The 19,848-nt window shown below is 37.1% G+C and overlaps 1 protein-coding gene and 1 long non-coding RNA gene across 4 annotated transcripts; both read left to right on the top strand.

Moving 5' to 3' along the window:
• The first annotated feature begins 206 nt into the window (after nt 1–206).
• Nucleotides 207–10,347, top strand: LOC100187049 (CCR4-NOT transcription complex subunit 6-like). Of its 2 annotated transcripts, none has more exons than XM_018817042.2 (13): nt 207–432; nt 1,394–1,510; nt 1,900–2,086; nt 5,425–5,594; nt 5,823–5,947; nt 6,165–6,266; nt 6,616–6,770; nt 7,033–7,187; nt 7,498–7,576; nt 7,821–7,984; nt 8,271–8,392; nt 8,608–8,706; nt 8,924–10,347. In XM_018817042.2, exons 2-13 carry the CDS (start codon nt 1,396–1,398, stop codon nt 9,422–9,424), a joined length of 1,974 nt encoding a protein of 657 aa, XP_018672587.1. In that variant the 5' UTR covers nt 207–432; nt 1,394–1,395; the 3' UTR covers nt 9,425–10,347. The 2 variants fall into 2 exon arrangements, with proteins under 2 accessions (XP_018672587.1, XP_002129216.2); XM_002129180.5 differs by having other exon boundaries at nt 280–432; nt 1,381–1,510.
• A 1,391-nt stretch (nt 10,348–11,738) lies between these two features.
• On the top strand, nt 11,739–19,848 carry LOC108950861. 2 transcript variants are annotated; one of them, XR_003397384.1, is made up of 8 exons: nt 11,739–11,778; nt 11,833–11,894; nt 11,949–11,982; nt 12,142–12,187; nt 12,317–13,468; nt 13,609–13,684; nt 14,372–14,486; nt 19,835–19,848. It is a non-coding gene; the product is annotated as an uncharacterized LOC108950861 (long non-coding RNA). The 2 variants fall into 2 exon arrangements; XR_001975380.2 differs by having other exon boundaries at nt 12,142–13,468.

Below are 19,848 nucleotides of genomic sequence, written 5' to 3'. Positions count from 1 at the left end.
TGGGAGTTTCAAAGTTGTTAGGGGTCCATAGAAATATAAAATAGTATTTTTATAAGATTTCTATTACAACAGTGAAAATAGAAATATGTTTCTAGTTGTTAAAGAATGCAGATTATCATTTAAGCAGGTTGTTTAAAAAAGTTGTTTTTTATTTATTCTATGACAGAAAGTTTGTTTGTAGTTGTGAAAAAAGTAGTTTTTTTTATGATTTTGTAAAATCGGGGACGAAATATTTTTAGGATTGTTTTTTTGCGTGGAGCCAACGAAGCGTGTCAATGACGTCACAAGGGGATGTCGCTGTCGCCATTCCACAAAGAAACGACGATCGTGAAAAGTTTTAGAAAGAATTGATTCAGTTAATGCTTATTTGCTGGTAGATTGATTAAGAAAATACCGAGTTTTGTTATTACATATATTAACACTCGAATGAAGGTAAAATATTTTAATTTATTCAACTTCTATTTGCGTTAAATATGAATTACTTTTAGTTGTTTGTTTGCAGCAGAATTCGTTCATATTTTGCAAGTTTTGGATAAAATACTCTCTTGCAGTCACTATGTTTAACAATTAACGACTAATAAGGTCTAATTATTTGTTATTTTAGTTATAAATTTATTTTATTACTTTATTTTCGATGTATATGCATATTATAGTTGTTTACTGTATATGAATATGCATGTTAATTTAAATAAAGGTTTTCCAGCGTCATCACGTGTTGGTTCGTTAATATAATAATTTAAAGATATCGGTAATAGTATAGTTGTTTTATTACTATATGTTTTATATTATTTATGTGTTTTTTTTAAATTGAAGCTTTTATAAATTAAGTTACTTCTATAAATTAAGTCTTTAAAAGAAATTAAAAATTAACAAACTTTTTAATTAACAAAGTCAACTTATTTGTTTAAATAAAAGATTAATAAAGAAGAAGAAAAAGTAAAAGAGATTGTTTAAAATTTCAATGATTTGAATTAATGATGATATTTATTTATAGCCAAGTATTTTGAATGGTGCTTGTGGTGTTAAGACACTTGTTGTTAATTATTTGTTTGTTCCTTCAAATATTTTATTTTAAACCAATTATTTTTAAAAACTTAATTGCAGGCTAAAAAGCAACGTTGATAAATTTAAATTAGCCAATTTATTTGCGGGTGAAAACAAATTGGAGTTATTTATATTGTCAATTCATATATTAGTTATATATTTGTATATTGATTATAGAAGTAGACAAATTTTTTACTATGCTTGGTGCAGTAAATCTTCCGGATAACTTTCAATGTAAATTCTGCGTTTGTATGTTTTGTATAAGTTGTTTAATATATGGCCCATACCAAGCACAGTTGCAACTAACATATAATGTAACATCCATCTTATATAAAGTTTCCCCTGCTAGAAATGCCGAAAGAAGAAAACACGAAGCATCGGAATGGGAGGAGGAACACTCTTATAATGAGTCAGGAGGAAGCGAAGTCAGGGAAGCCGTCGCATTGGGACAAGCTGGAGATAACTGGTAAGATGGATGGGTACTGTGTATTATATTGTGGTCACATGTGTATATTATATATTTATGTGGGGCCAGTGGGTGACATTCAGGGTCTACTTAATACAGTTACATTTATGATTGTCAAACATTGCTCTGGTTGTTCCAAAACTTTCCGCTTGTTTGTATAAACACGTAACAGGCGGGTAAAATCTGTTTAAACCTAAAACTTGGTGTGCTAACACATCAATGTATCACCTTGTTCCAAAAGTTGGGTGACATTTCAAGCCCCCACCCCTTCCCTAACATTAACCCTTCCACACCAGGAACCCCTAACACAACCCCCTTATACACCAGGAACCCCTAACACAACCCCCTTATTCACCAGGAACCCCTAACACAACCCCCTTATTCACCAGGCACCATCCGCAACCTTTCCCCAGCCATCTGGCAACTCCGTCATCTTACAGCGTTGTTCCTGAACGACAACCAACTGTCGCGAATTCCGCCCGATATTTGTAAGCTTGAGAATCTCATCGTGTTGGACTTGTCGTGCAACAAACTGCGAAGCTTGCCGGCCGAGATTGGTGACCTTATCAAACTAAGGTGGGTGTTCATGTTGTATTGTGATGTTTTACTTTATTCATTGGGATATAATGTGTACATGGTCTGGTGTGTAGGTGGTGGGGTAATGGCCTAAATCCCTGGGTGTTGGGTTAATGGGACAACTCTGGTCTAAATCCCTGGTCAAGGACCTCATCTATATATGATATAATGATGGTATGATTGATTGATTGGTTGTGATGTCATACATATGTGTTATAACGACTGTTCTAAGAGCATGTTCATACATTTGGTCATAAATATAAATATAAGTAGCCCGGGTGTTACGGTAATCGGCCAACTCTGGCTGTATCCCATACATAATAGAATGTTAAAGTTATATATTGTGAATCTTGTGATGTCATAGTTATATATTGTGATGTCATAGCTTTATATTTATTAGACAAACAACTTAGTTGTGACATCATAGATATGTATCCACTCATGCTCCATAATTGTTTACATGATAAATATTTGACCTAAAATTCATTTTAATATATAAATATATAACACATATATAGAACATGAATACAAAACATACGTGACTTTGAACTTGTATAAATTACCAGCTTTATGACTTTGTGTGCTGGAGAATGAAAACTTATATTCCCTCAAATAACAAATAAATTGACGTATCGTTAGCTTGATCGCCACACCTGCCACAAACACCTGGTGATTCTTATTAAAATGCACAGAGAAATAATAATTAGCTTCGTGAATTTAAATATTTTTACATTCATAATGCTGATGGAATATCCACACATTAATATAATATATACTCAAATTATTTGAAACCACACCATGCATGGTTACAACCACACGGTTATGAAACTTCTCACGTTTTGCTAAATTCCCATCACGTTGATTATGACGCGACAGACCAAGCTGTTTGAAATCATTGTGATGTCATAATGCATGTCTTGAGCCACAAACCCATTGTTACATAACAGTATCTATTGTTTGCTTTTATAATTGTTTATTATAGTTTGATAATCATCGGTGCTGCATTATATGGTGCAGGTTATGCAAGCCAACTTGAGTATTTTGCAAGGGTTGCAACAACCTCTGGATTTTAATTGTAAAAGTAATTTGATTGTGAAATATTCTCAAAATAACAATCTCACAAAGTCACAGTTAACGTTAAACATTTTATATCTTTGTGTTATATGTAACCCCTGAAATTTTAGCAAATCGTCGTTACTATAGTTGTTGATTTGTGATGTCATAATTATAGCTCATTAGTCTCCTTAGTTTGGCAATCATAGAAATCTTATATAAATTAATATTTGTTATTACGTAACAATCAATATTATGTTACGACAATCAATGTTTTATATTATTTCTATTTTCTTAAAGATGGTTAATTATGACATCACACTTAATTAATTGTTTGTAAGACAAAAGATAATTAAATTATTTAATTATTGATAGTTGAATATGATGTCATAATGTTTCCACATTGTGTGTTATGACATCATATTTGACATCATCCTTTGAATTTATTTCAAAGATAGAAGCACCGAAAAGTGCTTTGGGGACATAGCTGGCAACATTAGGTCCAGCAAAAAGAAGCTGGCAACACTGTAAGAGTGCACCAGTATAACACAAACACACTCGTACTTAAACAGCCTAAACCACCTGAAGCCGACATCCTTATATTGGCATCGTTTTCTTCGTCTGTAAAATTAACTTTATTTAAATAACTGGGGATATCAGGTTCCATCTCCTTATAAGGTGGTGTTGGCCCTCCATTAATGGGGAGGGACACACCCCCACCACGCCCATGTTTGTTAACTATGTGTGTTGATGACATCATAATAGGCATTCTATGGTATAATGGATCATTGTTAAGTAATTTCTGTTTTAGAAGGAACCTTCTTATTGTTGTTGTTGTTTAGAATTACCAACAACCCACCAGCCATGATGACATGTAGATTGCAATCAACATATTTCATAGATTCACAAATTTTATTAAGAATTACAAAACTTGACAACAATAACCAAATGCGAACAGTTTAAGTTCAGTTTAAAATATTATTGCCAAATCTTTGCGCCCTAGTGTTACAAGTTTGTTGCTTTGTGTTTCCAGTCTTAACAAACCAATATAATATGTATTGTGATTGCTTCATAGTTTGAGTATTTTAAATGAGGAGTTCCGTTATATGTTCGACATAATTTGAACTTTTGTTTGAAATATTATTAACACCAAAGTTTCAAAACTTACTTATGTTATTCGCGTTTCTAACTATGCTGAAAGTTGTTTGTGACATCATAGTGTTTGCTATTATGACATCATAGAGTTGTTTACCTGATACTTTGGTGCGTACGTGCGGTGTTTGTTGTTGGGCTAAGCGTGAGTTACTTTGGCTGTTGGTTCATTATGCTGTGAATATTAAACAAAATGTTTGTTCTCGATAATGTCTGAAACAAATTATTAGTAATGTTTAATGAAAATATTGAAACAAAAATTGTAAATAAATAGAAATTAGTTAATACACCTCCCTATTTAATATAAATTCTGATAACTTTGCAACAGAATTGTTTTTAAAACTCAGAAATTATTGATTAAAACAAATTGTTGAACAATATTTGCGAGTAAATAGATTAATCATCTCTTTAATGCATTATCGTTAAAAATGTCAATTTATTCATACATAAGCTTCCCCAGCCAACATAAGTCAACATTGGCTTTATACCGGTGGTTCTAAACCGCCGGTTCGCGTCAATTTTCCTGCCGGTCCGCCAAATATATTACAACTTTATATCTCAATTGCAAGATGTTGAAGTCTTGTCCATTGATTAAAAGTAATAAAACATCATACTTTTAAGCTGATTAAAAACTTCGGCAGTTCCATAATTTGCAGCACGGTGACGTAACATAGGTTCATGGTTTGGACATAATTACATTTTGGGTTTCTAAAGCTCCACCGGTCCGCAAAATTCATTTCGAAATTTTACCGGTCCGCAAGCTAGAAAGGTTGAGAGACGTTGGTTTAAACTTACATAACAATGATTTTGAAACCGAGCATGAAATATAGCCCGGGGTTATTATTGTGGTTGGTTTACAGGTGGCTTGTTTAAGCTAATGCTATGAAACCTCTATACTACACTGTAGATGTGCTTGTTGGTGTATATGATGTTTATGTGGTTGCTGATATATAAGATGTTTATGTGGTTGCTGCCAGGTGTATCTGAAAGAGATCTTCCGGGAATAAGTTCACAAACAAACAAATAATTACCGAAAATATGTTTCATACGCCCGTCAGCAACAACATATATATATGATTATATAACATGATAAATATTATAATGACATCACACATTACATTGTGACATCACAGGGAACTGATGTTGAACCACAACAGCTTGCGAGTTCTTCCGTACGAAATCGGGAAATTATTCCAACTACAAATGTTGGGGTTAGTGGGGAACCCCCTACAACAGGACATCGCTAACCTTTATAAGAACGGGGTAGCGAGGTTGTTGACCTATCTGCTGGACAATCTCGCTGGTGAGTGTTGGGTTGGGGAGTTGTACCCTGGGTGTTGGGAGTAATGGGCCAACACTAGTAAAGTTGCCTCACTAAATACCTTACCCTTGAGTATATGCAATAATGCTTCTTAATCTACTACCGGCCATTTGTAAGTGGTGTTTTGTTAATTGTTCGCATAATCCAAATGATTTTCTTGTTTGTTTTTAATCAAACTTCACGCTAAATAACCCCCCCCCCCCCCCACAGTAACGAGCCAGGAACCCCCTGAGCGGGATTGGATCCACACAGCCAACCCCGATCGTTGCCAGCCGATGGCCATCTTCTCTGTGATGTCATACAATGTATTGTGTGATAAATATGCCACCAGACAAGTGAGTTTGTGATGTCATAATCAACATATAATACTTATTGTTACATACCTTGGGTGACCCATGTCACCCAGGGACCCCTAATATATAAACCTGGGGGTTTTAATACTTATGATGTCGCCCCTTTAAACATGGGGGTAACATGCCCTTTGTCCTCCCCCCTATTTACGCCTATATGTTCCAGTTGTATGGATGATATTATATGATGTTTACATTACAGTTGTATGGTTATTGTCCACCATGGGCGCTTAGTTGGGAATACAGGAGGAAGATCATCTTACGCGAGATCACGTACTACAGCGCTGATATTCTTGCACTGCAGGTGATGTGTTGTGTAGTGTTGAGCACCCGGGTATCGGTGTATATTGTATGTGTGCTTGGACAGTTAACCCTGGCGATTACTCGTTGTACAGCAAGCAAAACATTGGTCGTTTAAGTTCCTTTTAAACTTATCATATACCTCGTGGCAACAGTGTAGTCTACATATTATGTTTGTTTTATAAGAAACCTAAGTGTTTGGGTCATGCGACAAATCTAAATCCCAGAACCTTGATTAATACTTTACCCATGCAGAAATATATGTTGAACAGCACATGTAAATACTGTTCCCCCTCATACATATTTATACAACCCTAGTTACCCCACCATACATTACATAACCCCATATACAGGAAGTAGAAACCTGCGAATATCACAACTTCTTCCTCCCCGAGTTAAAACTACAAGGTTACGACGGGATTTTCAACCCCAAGTCTCGCGCCAAACACATGGCCGATGAAGATAAACAGCACGTGGATGGTTGCGCCATCTTCTGGAGGACGCAGAAGTAAGTTGGTGGTCACTAGGTGGGGTGGGTGAGTAGAGAGGAAGATCTACGTGAAATGAAAAAAAAAGTTGTTTCTTTTACCTGAACTGTTGTTATATTTCATATAAATTGTTAGTCTGTTTAGTAAGGTTGTGGGAAAAATGATGAAACAGAAGTGGAAACATTGTTTCAATAAATTCATCTTTTTATAGCATTGGCACTAGGTTGCAACTAGTGCTGACACGCAATATTGTTTCTCCAAGTAAACCCCGCCCACCCGCAGGTTATCGTTGGTAAAGGAGCATCTGGTGGAGTTCAACCAGGTGGCCATGCAGAACAACGAGGGTTCGGAAGATATGTTGAACCGAGTGATGACCAAGGATAATATCGGAATCGCTGCGTTGTTGGAAACTAACGATGGGTTGTATGATAATTCAGGTGGGTTGTATATATTGTGTTGGATGTGTAGTGTGTGTGTACCATCCAATATTGCCCTTGTCACCTACCTTCGGGGAAGCAACAAGCTTTAACATTAGGTGAGGTTCATGCGGCACCCTGGGTGTTGGGGTAATGGGCCATAGAACACAAAAATATATATGATGTCTATGAATATAGATATGGTTGATAACTACGGTACCCAACAACCACCGAAATATACTTTTGAAAAAAAAGATCTAGCCCCCATATCATGGTAAACCAACACAACATAATATATAAAATTTATTTAAATATTCCTTCTTCTTGGTAGGCTTCCGTGGTTCGTCCGAGTCACCCAAGCAACATATACTTGCTGTTAACGCTCATATGCATTGGGATCCAGAGTTCAGGTGAGGTGTATATTTATATGCGGGTCCAAGTATTTTAGATGCATTACTCACTTGACGATAAAATCCCCGTCGCAGGATTGTTGGTTTGAATTTCCTTAACATTGAGTTTATGGTTGGACTATCGTCAGCTTAAACTACATTTTGTGGGTAGAGATAAAGTTTATGACGTAATAATAATGGTTTCTTGTCAAATAATATTTCTAGTGGCATGTTATAAGTTATCTAACCCCCCATCATCCCCCAGCGACGTCAAACTGATACAAACAGTGATGTTATGCCACGAGGTGAAACGGATTTGTGACGAAGCCAACCAGAGTTTCCGGCCGGGAGGTCGAACGACTCAATCGTCCGACTGCCATAAGATGCCACTCGTGTTGTGTGGGGACTTTAACTCATTACCTGACTCTGGTGAGTCATCGTGTGGTTGATGTGGTGTGTGGAAACCATCCATGTGGTGGCAGTAGTGAGCCACCACTGTAACTGTGTGTTTGTTGAATAAGGTGTGAAACCAGTTAAACTTAAATTTAAATTTTGTCAGCTCCTTTTAAGATATTTTTGCAAAACATAAAGAATATGATAAAGTATATTGGCAAGTTAAAGTATGGTCAATATGATGATAAATATATATAATATTATAATTATTAAACCAAACCCTATACACCAACATATATTGTATCATACATATTACAAACAGGCGTTGTTGAATTTCTCCGTAACGGCAAAGTCTCATCCACACATTGCGACTTCAAAGAAATCAAATACAGCAAGTGTCTCAGTACGTTTGGACTCGGACTACGATCAAACGGGACAATGCAGGTACTTGTGATGTCATAATTGAACCATTGTTGGTTTGTCATGTGCAGGGTTCGGGTTCTCGCCTTTAGTTTCAAGGCCCGTCGCCATTGTAATGGATATTTTAAATTGTCAGCCAAACCTAAAACAATCACCTACAAAGTGTATGAAACAACACTCATGTTATAACACCACACAAATATAAACACTCAACAACACTAACCCCCCCCCCCTTACAGGACCCGAAATCAGTGACCCACCCGTTCCGTTTAAACTCATGTTACGACGACACCAACTTCCACCTGCTACAATATTCAAACAACACGTATGAGTTCAAGGTATTTAATATTATGTTTACAATGTTCACAACTTTATCGCGTTTCATCTTTTAGTTGAAACATTCCTATCTGTGTTATTAATATCAACTAGATTTATTTATAATCCACACATTTAACTTCTCCCTCCCAACTAACCCCATATAATATACACAAGCATGTGTTTACCCATATATGAATATATAGTACACACTTGCATACATACAACATATTTCCACAGGGAATCATCGATTACATTTTCTACTCGCGCACCCAGATGAAATGTCTCGGCGTATTGGGAGGTATTGACCCTGAATGGTTTAAACAAAACAACATTGTTGGTTGTCCTCACCCCCACGTACCATCCGATCATATCCCAGTCATCTCCGAGTGCCAAGTCTTCCCTCCCGGCCACCAGAAGTCAAACTACCCCCCCAACAACAACTACAATCACCGCCAACCATACTCGCAGTTGTTCACCCACCCCACACCCCCCCAACCCCCACAGCAACCCCGCTACCCCCCAAACAACGGGGGTAATCGACCGGGGTCGTCCAACTCCATCACCCACAGCCCCATCAACCTACCTAACGGGCGGGGGTCAAATGGGGGCCATGGGGTTGGGGTTAATCGGGATGAACGGACGAAGGTAGTTTCCCCTGGGACTTTCCCCTGGGTGAAAAGGGACTTACCCACTAAGGGACTTTCCAACTTTTTGATTATTATTTTGCCGTATTATTGACTGAGACTTCCCCTTTGAGAATCATTATCACTATTGTGACATCACAAATCGTGAAACTTCCATTCCATTGTTACGCGACAGTTCCCCCTATGACATCATAAACACAATTTGGTTTTAAATTTTATTACTCGAGCACTTCCAGCCAATTCAAATGATAATGAAGTAACTTGCACTTTCGTGTTTTATCCCGGCATCAAAATAACATGATTCAAGTTGTATCATTTTTTACGTCACTCGGAGAGATTGCATCTAACAGGATTTTTACAAAATTTAGAAATTTCACAAAATTTTCATTTTTAACATCGTTGTTAGTTGCAATCCAGCCGAGTTACGCTGGAATTTTTTACACCGTTTTTACGTCCACATAGAAACAACATTTCACTGGAAATTCTGAATTTTTTGTTTTTTTATCGTTTGTTAAATGCTACCCAGTGCAATGACCTGAGCGAAAATTATAGTTCACTTATTACGGGACTTCCCCCTCCTCCCCGGGTATTTCCCGGTGTGCCAAAACCCGATTTTAAAACTTTTTTTTAACAATTTTACGAAAAGTTAAATTTTAACGCCAGAATTGGATTTTGTTTGTGACATCATAATGTTCACTGTGATTGTTACGTCGTCGTGGCAACCACTAAGGTGCTCCATATACTTTGTTGTGGCAAGGTGTCGTCCAAAGTGCCTTGTATACACAGTTATGCCTCAACATTGGTCCCAACTTTGCTGCTTCTTCTCGAACTATGATTTTTGCTCTGGTTTGTACTGGATTGTGATGTCATGATGACGTCATAATGGTGTGTGTTTGATGACGTCGTTGTTTTGTGGTGACGTCACTTTGTTTGATGTGTCATCGTTACGTCATAATAATGATGATGCATTTTACCATTTTTAGCACCTCCCCAAATAAAATGTCTTGCTGCACATAACTACCGCTGGGTGGCGTAATTGTGGTTATGACGTCATAATAGCGAGTGTGAGTTGATTATGTCAAGGTAGCGATCAGGTGTAGTTGTCTATTATACAGTTCTTGCAGTGGTCGGTATTGAAAGTGCGAAAAAGATCTTCCTTACCAGGGTTAAACGTCGGTTTTCGCAAACAAACACGTCGGAAGATCTCGTTCATATTTACAATGCGTATACGTTATTATAGTAGGGTGGGGGAAGATGGGACACCTTTAGCACAAATCCAAATAATCTAATCACGTTTTAAACAATTAACAACAATCTGTGGAAGTGTGAGGATATAGGTTTTATAATTCTTTGAATGATCTTTGTTTACTACCAAATGGGACGAGAAAATAGAATGAAAAGGTGTCCCATATTCCCCCACCCTACCACCCTATTGTACATTAGTGGTAAAAAACCTAAAATCCTATGTTTTGGAAAAAAAGACCTCACCCATATAGAACAGTATATTAGCATAAACTCAGATATTTCTGCAAGCATTGCCAGAGTAGGCGGGCAAAGCGAGCGGCACACGTCGTGTGTGACGTCATAATTGCTGATTATTACGTAATAGTGTGCATTTCAGGTAGTCACGTGACTTACACCTCGCACCAGCTGATAACGTTGATTACCCCACGTGATGCGATGTTTGTCGATGATTGGCTCGCTTAAAACGCCTTCTTCACACCACGTTTGCAGTTTAGATGAAGTTGGTTCCACACCAGATTACAAGTTAGAAGTTTCAACAAGTCGTACGGCAAGGCTTGAGTTAAGTATTTGATTACTTGCATTGCTATTATATTACTAACCATTATATGCACCACTACTAACTATATATAGTAACTATATTTATATCATATATTATACTAACATAGTAATGTGCCTTGTGTTAAACTGTTATTAACTTTACCTTTTATTCTAGATACAGGTACCAGCGATCTCTTTATTACGTCACTCGCATTATTACGTCACTTCGCCTTCGCTTAAAAGTTAGACATATACTTATTATCATTATACGTCATAGAATTATTGCGTCACTCGCGACGTTGCAGTTGCTGTTATAGTTACGTCACAATACCGATTCGTTACGTCATTATTATTTGTTCGTGATATTCGCTTAATTGTAGCTGTTTATGACGTCATACTTTCTGCTTGTCACGTCACAATGCGGTTTGTTATACGCGTGCGTTTCGTAATTTTTTTCATGGGGCCCCATGCGCGTTTTGTGTCGACGCAAGGCACATTACTTGTATATTCTAATTATATTTGCGCAATGAGCGCGAAGCAAGAAGATCAAAGAATTGGTAAAGTATAAATCACAATTGGCATTATTACGTACATAAGCTCTTTTCTAGAAACATCGATGGTGTGACGTCACAGAAGCAGTGATGACGTAACAGAAGAGCCTGCTTCGTAAGTTCATTTTTACGTCATAATATCAATTGTTTCCATATTTCATATTTATAGAACATGGTATGTGACGTCACAGAGGAATCGACATCGCTGAAGAATTCATCGTTGTGCAGAAGGTGATTATGACGTAACAAGCATGTATTGTCTAATAATATTTCTGATTGTTACAGACAAGACAAAAAAAGACGAGAAAAAAAGCGCAAGGTAATTTACCTCAAAATAAATTTAATTTTACTGTAGTGTGCGTGTCTTATGTAAAGTAACGAACGTATGAAGTGATTAAGTTAATCTAGATACCCCCTGTCATGTCTGTTGCCCAACCACACGAAGATCATATTAATTTAAATAACGTTTGTTTTACAGACGAAGAACAAAGACGAAGACGCCAATATAAGGATGCCGGTTTGAGGTGTTTGTAGGCTTAAGCGTGTATAGGCCTATATAGGTGTGTATAGGCCTATATAGGTGTGTATAGGCCTACTATAGGTGTGTATAGGCCGATTATAGGTGTGTATAGGCCTACTATAAGTGTGTATAGGCTTAATTAGGTGTGTATGCCCGAAGAAAGAAGATCAAAGACGCCGATAAAGGATGTCGGTTTCAGGTGGTTTAGGTTTAGTCTTAAAGTATGAGTGTGTTTGTTTATGTGTGTGTCAGCTAGTGCACTCTTACAGTGTTGCCAGCTTTTGTTTTTGCTGGGCCTAATGTTGCCAGCTATGTCCCCAAGCACTTCTCAGTGCTTCTACATGTCTTTGAAACAAATGCAAAGGAATTGTTGCAACAATCTTACTTGATAAAGATTAGCATCTACTGTAATGTTCATTCCTTCCGAGTGTTTTGTCTGTCGGGACTTGAATCTTACAGCGGTTTTGTAGTGTCTCGGTTTGCTTTGCGAGAACGCTGTCCCAGTATACATATACTCGAGTAATATCAATATTTAAATTCCTTTAATTCTTTAATAAATTAAATTAGTATAAAGTCCCCAACACACCGCTAAAGTTAAATTATTTAACACAACATCGCGTTTGGCATAATTGTTACGATGGCCACGTCACAATTACGCTTTACGTCGATGCGGTGGGTCAGCTACGTCATGACCCTGCGTTCGGTGCGGTTACGACACGGTCGGCTTAGTTACGTTACAGTTGCGGGTTTGTTACGTGGACGTCGCCGCTTTGCGGTTCGTAACAGCCACAGTATGTCGTAACGGTCGGTGCGGTGCGTAACAGCCGGACGATATTATATTGTGCGAAGATACGACGAGAGTATCGCGGTACCAAGATGTTTTCTCAATAAGCGGTCGGGTGATGCAGGGCCGTTGTTTGCTTTAGACTTCTTGCAGGTGGGCACTTGGTGGCGTGCGCACTGCAGGGCTTTTCTGTGAGACTTGCAACTTTTCGTTTGACGGTGAATGCTTGTTGGTGTGACTGTTTTTGTCTATGGGTTTCTTTTCCTTGCTTGGGTAGGGTCTATCCAGCAAAGGGTTTCTCACCAGAGTAGAAACCCACTACCATTGGCTGGGGGCTTGTCGTGCCGTAGTGGCTTTCCACCAACGCCAGCCACATAAACTATGAAGGTATTTTAATCCTGTTTTTATTTTCCAGAATTTCAGTTTCAGATATTTTCATCCGCACGTGGGCGCTAGCGATTGTTGGAATTACAGTTCGCATTGTTTGTAATTGTTATAATTGTAAGTCGCTTTGTGCTGTGACGTCATAATAAAATATATTTCTGAACTTTGATTACGTCATATTCGTGTTGCTTAATGATGAACTCGCGATACTAGTGACGTAATAAATGAAATTTGATTTTAATTTGATTGTTCTGTAGACGCCGCCACGCCGAAGTCCAACTGCGTCGAACTGACAATACGCTGTGTGACGTCATAATGAAACAAGTGCATGAGGTAAGTGACGTCACAATCGTGGATTAAGAGCGGAAGTTATCGCGTTACGTATTATGACGTGTACAATGTTTATTGTTTCATAGTTAATCGGACGGAACAAATTAACTTGTGACGTCAGAGGGGTCAAGTCGCTTTATTTGTTTAAATTTTAGAATTGTTTAGCTTTTGAGACTAAACTATTGTGACGTCATAAACGAATTTCGCGTCTTCGTTTGTCAACGTTTTTGTTACTTGTGACGAAATAATAACTAATTAGAAATGCTGACGTCCTAATGTATTACGTAATAATATTGTGATGACGTAGCATGATAATGACGTAGCTCGGGGTAAAATCTACGCCTAAATTTTAAGAGAGAGCTTAAAAAAAACGAGAGCGGCGATAGAAAAAGGCGACTCCCTTTTTTCCACCCTGTCTCTTATATGTTGGAGTGAAATCTTCGCATCTTCCATAAAGTTAAAAGTTTCGAAGATTTCACTGTTGGGTGATCGTTGCAGAATAATCACTATAACTAGGGTTTGTTACGTCATAAAAGATTTAGGGATAATTATTTATTTTGTAGAATTCTTATGCATTGTTACGTAGTAAGCGTTACGACGTCATACAGCAACCGCATTTTGTCTATTTATCGCAAAATTAGCTTTCTGACGTCACTGCATTATGACATCATCATGTATTACGTCACACAGGTGTTAGTAAGTTTGAATATGAACTGGGGATCAGCAATGGCGGTTGGACCATCCAGTGTGGGACATCCATTCGTGGGATCAGGAATGGCGGCCTCACTCACCCCTTCAAGATCAGGTTAATTAAACAATTAATGTTTTCTTAATTATTCGATAATTACTCCAGTATCCGAACCCCACGGGTGCAGTTGACCTGTGACGCGATTCCACGCTATAGTGTTGCTACAATGGGTGTAAATGACGTCACCATAATACTTGGTTTGTTACGTAAAAGAATATCACCGTGACGTCATAATATATCTATATTTGGTAAAACAAAATTTCGCGCGATGTTTTTTATTACGTCATAAACAAGCGGAAGTGACTTCCTGTTAAAATATCGCGGTTTCTTCGTTTTGGTTCTTGTTACGTCATAATATTGTTGATTTAACGATTGTTAAAATTTGTTGAAACAAACCCGATTGTTACGTCATAACTGTGAGAAGAATCGCCGATTATTTTCCGGTCAAATCGTGATTTCCGTTTCTTATCCACACGGGACCTGTTGTCATCCTCACACAGTTTCATGAAACGCTTTGAACAGTTTAAATTACACGCCGCATCAATACGGGTGAATATCGACCACACGTCGGTTTGTTATGAGTTCGCTTTCATGTTTGACGTCACGATGACGTTTCATATATTTTGATGACGTAACAATAATGTCGGGATTTGCATTGTTGGTAGATAGGAGTGCTTATGTCGTCACAGACCACACCTTATACCCCTTGAAGTACCATTGTTACGTCACTTAGCTTTCCATAAGAGGCATTGTTGGAAAGCGCGCAAGACGCGATACCAGCTGTGACACTAAATATTGTGACGTCACGATTTGTAAACTTGTCATATTTCGGCAGCGTGCATGAGGTGTATGAATACACCATGTGTGTCTGGTGTATAAGTAGACACCCATGTTATAACTCGACAGCGAGCATGAGGTGTATGAATACACCATGTATGTCTGGTGTATGAGAAGACACCCATGTTATAACTTGGCAGTGAGCACGAGGTGTATGAATACACCATGTGTGTCTGGTGTATAAGAAGACACCCATGTTATAACTCGACAGTGAGCATGAGGTGTATGAATACACCATGTATGTCTGGTGTATGAGAAGACACCCATGTTATAACTCGACAGCGAGCATGAGGTGTATGAATACACCATGTGTGTCTGGTGTATAAGAAGACACCCATGTTATAACTTGGCAGTGAGCACGAGGTGTATGAATACACCATGTGTGTCTGGTGTATAAGAAGACACCCATGTTATAACTCGACAGTGAGCATGAGGTGTATGAATACACCATGTATGTCTGGTGTATGAGAAGACACCCATGTTATAACTCGACAGCGAGCATGAGGTGTATGAATACACCATGTGTGTCTGGTGTATAAGAAGACACCCATGTTATAACTCGACAGTGAGCATGAGGTGTATGAATACACCATGTGTGTCTGGTATATAAGAAGACACCCATGTTATAACTCGACGGTGAGCATGAGGTGTATGAATACACCATGTGTGTCTGGTGTATAAGAAGACACCCATGTTATAACTAGACAGCGAGCATGGGAAAACCACCCGCCGTTCCAAACTTTTATATCTCACGAAAATTATTCGAATATTTGACCTCGAGTAACCCCTGCTATTATTCCCGTGTATGGTGGAGTCACAATGCTCATAATTACGTCACAAAGAAATTTTAAACACAGGTTTTTATTTCGTATCCAATGGATAAGATTATGACGTCATAGTAGATTTTTGTTAAATCGTTAACTAAGTTTTCTCTATGACGTAACAAGTAATAATGATCAAGGGATTGTCGGGTATTGTGACGTAATAAGGTGAGATCTAGAATGTTAGTTTAGTTTGAAACATCGCGATTATAGCGACGCCAGCGGATAATTCGTGTTTATGATGTTAGAATAAACGTTTGTGACGTCATATATAAGGTGATTGTTCGGTAATAAAATAAATTGTTACTTTATGACGTCACAGAACAAAATCTCGGCTTTCCGGTGTAATTGTGACATAACAATTTGTTTCAATTGTCATCCTGTGTCGAATGTTCTAGAATTTCTAAACATTTGGTGGAAAGGCGATTTGTTTAAATAGGTCGGATGTCTGTTTGATGTTTATCCTGGTATAATGTTCGGCTTTTATCCCTGTAACATGTTTGTTGTTTATAACAGTACAATGTTCGCTATTTATCCACGGTTGTTTATACAGCGGGTATACCATCCGTTGTTTATCCTCACATTCGTGTCTTCGGTGAAACATTTGTAGCGAACTTTCATTGTCTTCGCCGCTAAGTGTCTATTGTGACGTCATGACACTTCCACTCGACCTCGCATCGCGGGCGAAACTACTGGTATTGTGACGTAACTATACATTAACACTGTGTAATAATATTGTATTGTGACGTCATAAAATATATGACAATGATGAATTTTCATTGAAATTTGTGGAATTTTAGAATAATCGGTTTATTTTCGATGTTTTCGGTTAAATTTTGTCGCAACATTAACACGTTTTATAAAAAATTGAAACTTTTGTTTAAAATTCCCTAAAACTGACTCACAGTGATTGTGACGAAGCATTTGTTTGTGACGTAACAATCTAATGTTACGTCACAATCACTAATCGCGATTTAACCGTGTTCTAAATTTTCCAAGCCTACTATGACATCATAAATAAAACTTTTAGCTTGTTCTATAATAAAACAAGTGAGTTTGTTACGTCAGAATGTCTTGAATCGTAACAAACACTATTGTGACGTAGCTGGGTGTAATTTGTTCGTGTTAATGACGTAATAATGAACCCATTATGATCTCACTATGATCATTGTTAGCAAACTTTCGATTATTGTTTTATGCGACGTCATAATTTGAGTTACTTGTGACGTCATAATAAGCAGGTGCGCGCGAACACTCGACCCCTTGATAGAATAAACAAGTTATGACAAACCAGCGTTGATTGTTTATTGTTTTATTTTATTTCTATTAAAACAACATAATATACGATGTCCATGACTTAATTAAATATTTTTTTTTTAAATTTATATTTCAGTGATGCACAATTAATTTCCAATTAACATAATTAATTGTTTTGGTCAACACTGCCGTTCAATTAACATTCCTTCCCTCCCCAACAAACTTTGTGATTTTAGTTGTTGGAAAGTGGAACGCCATTGTTTTTATACGGGGCCCATCAATGGCGGATACCAGTCACAAATATTCATTATAGTGAAATCTCTTCATTATTAAATAAAACAGGAAACATTTTTATTCAATAAAATATATTTTGTAAAAGTTAAAAAAAAACTTGAAAATCTTAAATTGGCCATCGACGCTCGAGTAGTTGACAATTATTCTGTTATGAAGTCAACAATCGTGAACAATGACTCTCGGATGTCTTCATTTTTATCAAGCGCGTGCTTTATTACGTCATAATCATTAACTGTCTTAAGATTTTGCATCGACGCCATTTTGTTTTAAATATTTTCCGCCCTTAAAATATTCTTTGTTTATTTAACAAAATATTTCGATGTTTCGACGAATTTGTAGAAATATTTCTATAATTTCCGACAATGAATTAATTGTGACGTCATAATATATTGACCTCATAAGATTTTGTCGCTTGGTGGCGCGCTGGTTACCAACTAGACCGTGACGTATAATTGACGTCATAAGTTCATACGTCATCCATCAATGACGTCACGTTGATGCCAGCGTGTGACGTAACGGTCTGATAAAGTTGATTCAATTGATATTGTGACGTAACAACCAGAGCGCGACTCGCGCTTTTATTTTGTAATAATCGAATTTTTAATTAATGAATAAAAAATGTCTATATAATGACATCATAAGCGATTGATTCTACAAACAAACTTCGTGTTATGATAAACAATCGAATGATTGTTGATTGTCGCGAAGATATGAATTCGTCGATGCCTCGACACGCAAAAAAATGTTTTAATTTAATTAAAAAATCAGTTTTCACTTAAAATATAAAACATGTTTTATAATCAAATATTTTGGCGCTTAAATTTAAATCAACTTTCTGTATTGTGACGTAACACGGCTCATTTACGTTCAATAGAGCGTATAATTTGTAGTTTGTGCTTGTTTTGAACTTGTTGTTGGTTGCTTGTAGGAATTCAATTGACCGAAACTTAACGGACGGCGTGGGAAATGCCGGAACTTTAAGTAAACCTGTTCTTACGGATAAAACTTTAATTTTAAATTGTATCCAACGTTATACTGTTTGTAAGGTGTAACGGTCTCGCCTTTTATCTCGAATAAATTTTATAATTCTGTTTTATTCAACGATTGTTGTGTTTACTTTCCGCCTTTGTTACAGCGATTGAAAAAAGGAAATATAGAAATATTTAAAACTAATTTAACTTTGCGGTGAGCATACTTTGTTACAGACATTTAAACATTATTTCTATTTTATTTTTGCGTAATAATAAACACAGTTACGTCATAATACGGATTGTCCTTTGCCCGATTTTTCTCAATGTGACAAAATTTCCAATTTTTGTTAAAAGACAGACCCCCCCCCTCACTAGCGGTCGCATTCCAATAGAGTCATCTTGTCCATATTTGGAAACCGCGTCGCGTAATCGCGCCAACATTCGGGAGTAATTCCTCAATTAAGTCATTTTCCATCCATTAAAAAACGTTCGTTTAATATTTATTGTAACAACCCATATTTTCAACGACAATCAATATTCTCATATTACAGGATCACAACAAAGTAGTATTGATCGAATATTTTTAATACATAATATTTATCTTTTTATAAAAAAAATTAATTATTTTGTGACACATTTTCCATATGTTTTAATATTTTACACAAACTCAGCGCAATTTAAATTTATGAAAAACAATAACCCCCCGCCCCCCCCATGTTTGAAACATTAACACCCCCCTTCCAGCCATGTAATTGGGTAAACTAGTCCCAGACTTTACCCATCCGACCCCGGAAACCAAACCCAACCACAGCCGGTCGCCATTTTGTTTCAATATTTTTAGAAAAACATTTTAAAATTTTAGTGACTTAGCTCTGGTTTGTTAGTTATGGAGAAAGTTATTTCTTGAAATTTATAAATTAGCGACCACGTTTTTATTCGACACTTTTTCCATAGCGTGTTTTAACAACTGTCGTTTTGCTGCAAATTCCATTCTCTTCGTTGTGTTAGTTAATTTTATTTTCGCTACCGTATTTGAAGATATACAAATCATTTTTGTTTTGGCGCAAACAACATCGTAACTAATAGACAGTCGTCGCGATTACCGATTATAATTTATTGCGAATATTTTTAACTTTTTTGACAAACACATCAATTACCCAGAGAGCACCCGTGTTATAACGCTCCATATTACATTACATACAATAACCAACCAAATATATTCCAGGGCACGGTGGGGTG

Source organism: Ciona intestinalis, unplaced genomic scaffold (assembly GCF_000224145.3).
Source record: "Ciona intestinalis unplaced genomic scaffold, KH HT001098.1, whole genome shotgun sequence".
NCBI lineage: Eukaryota > Metazoa > Chordata > Ascidiacea > Phlebobranchia > Cionidae > Ciona > Ciona intestinalis.
The sequence above is the reverse complement of the archived record's forward strand: the minus strand, read 5'-3'. Positions and strand labels throughout refer to the sequence as shown.

Coding starts and splice junctions, on each gene's coding strand:
- LOC100187049 (XM_002129180.5), top strand. Junction 1,511..1,899: donor GGACAAGCTGGAGATAACTG/GTAAGATGGATG, acceptor CTTATTCACCAG/GCACCATCCGCAACCTTTCC. Junction 8,707..8,923: donor ACAACACGTATGAGTTCAAG/GTATTTAATATT, acceptor ATATTTCCACAG/GGAATCATCGATTACATTTT.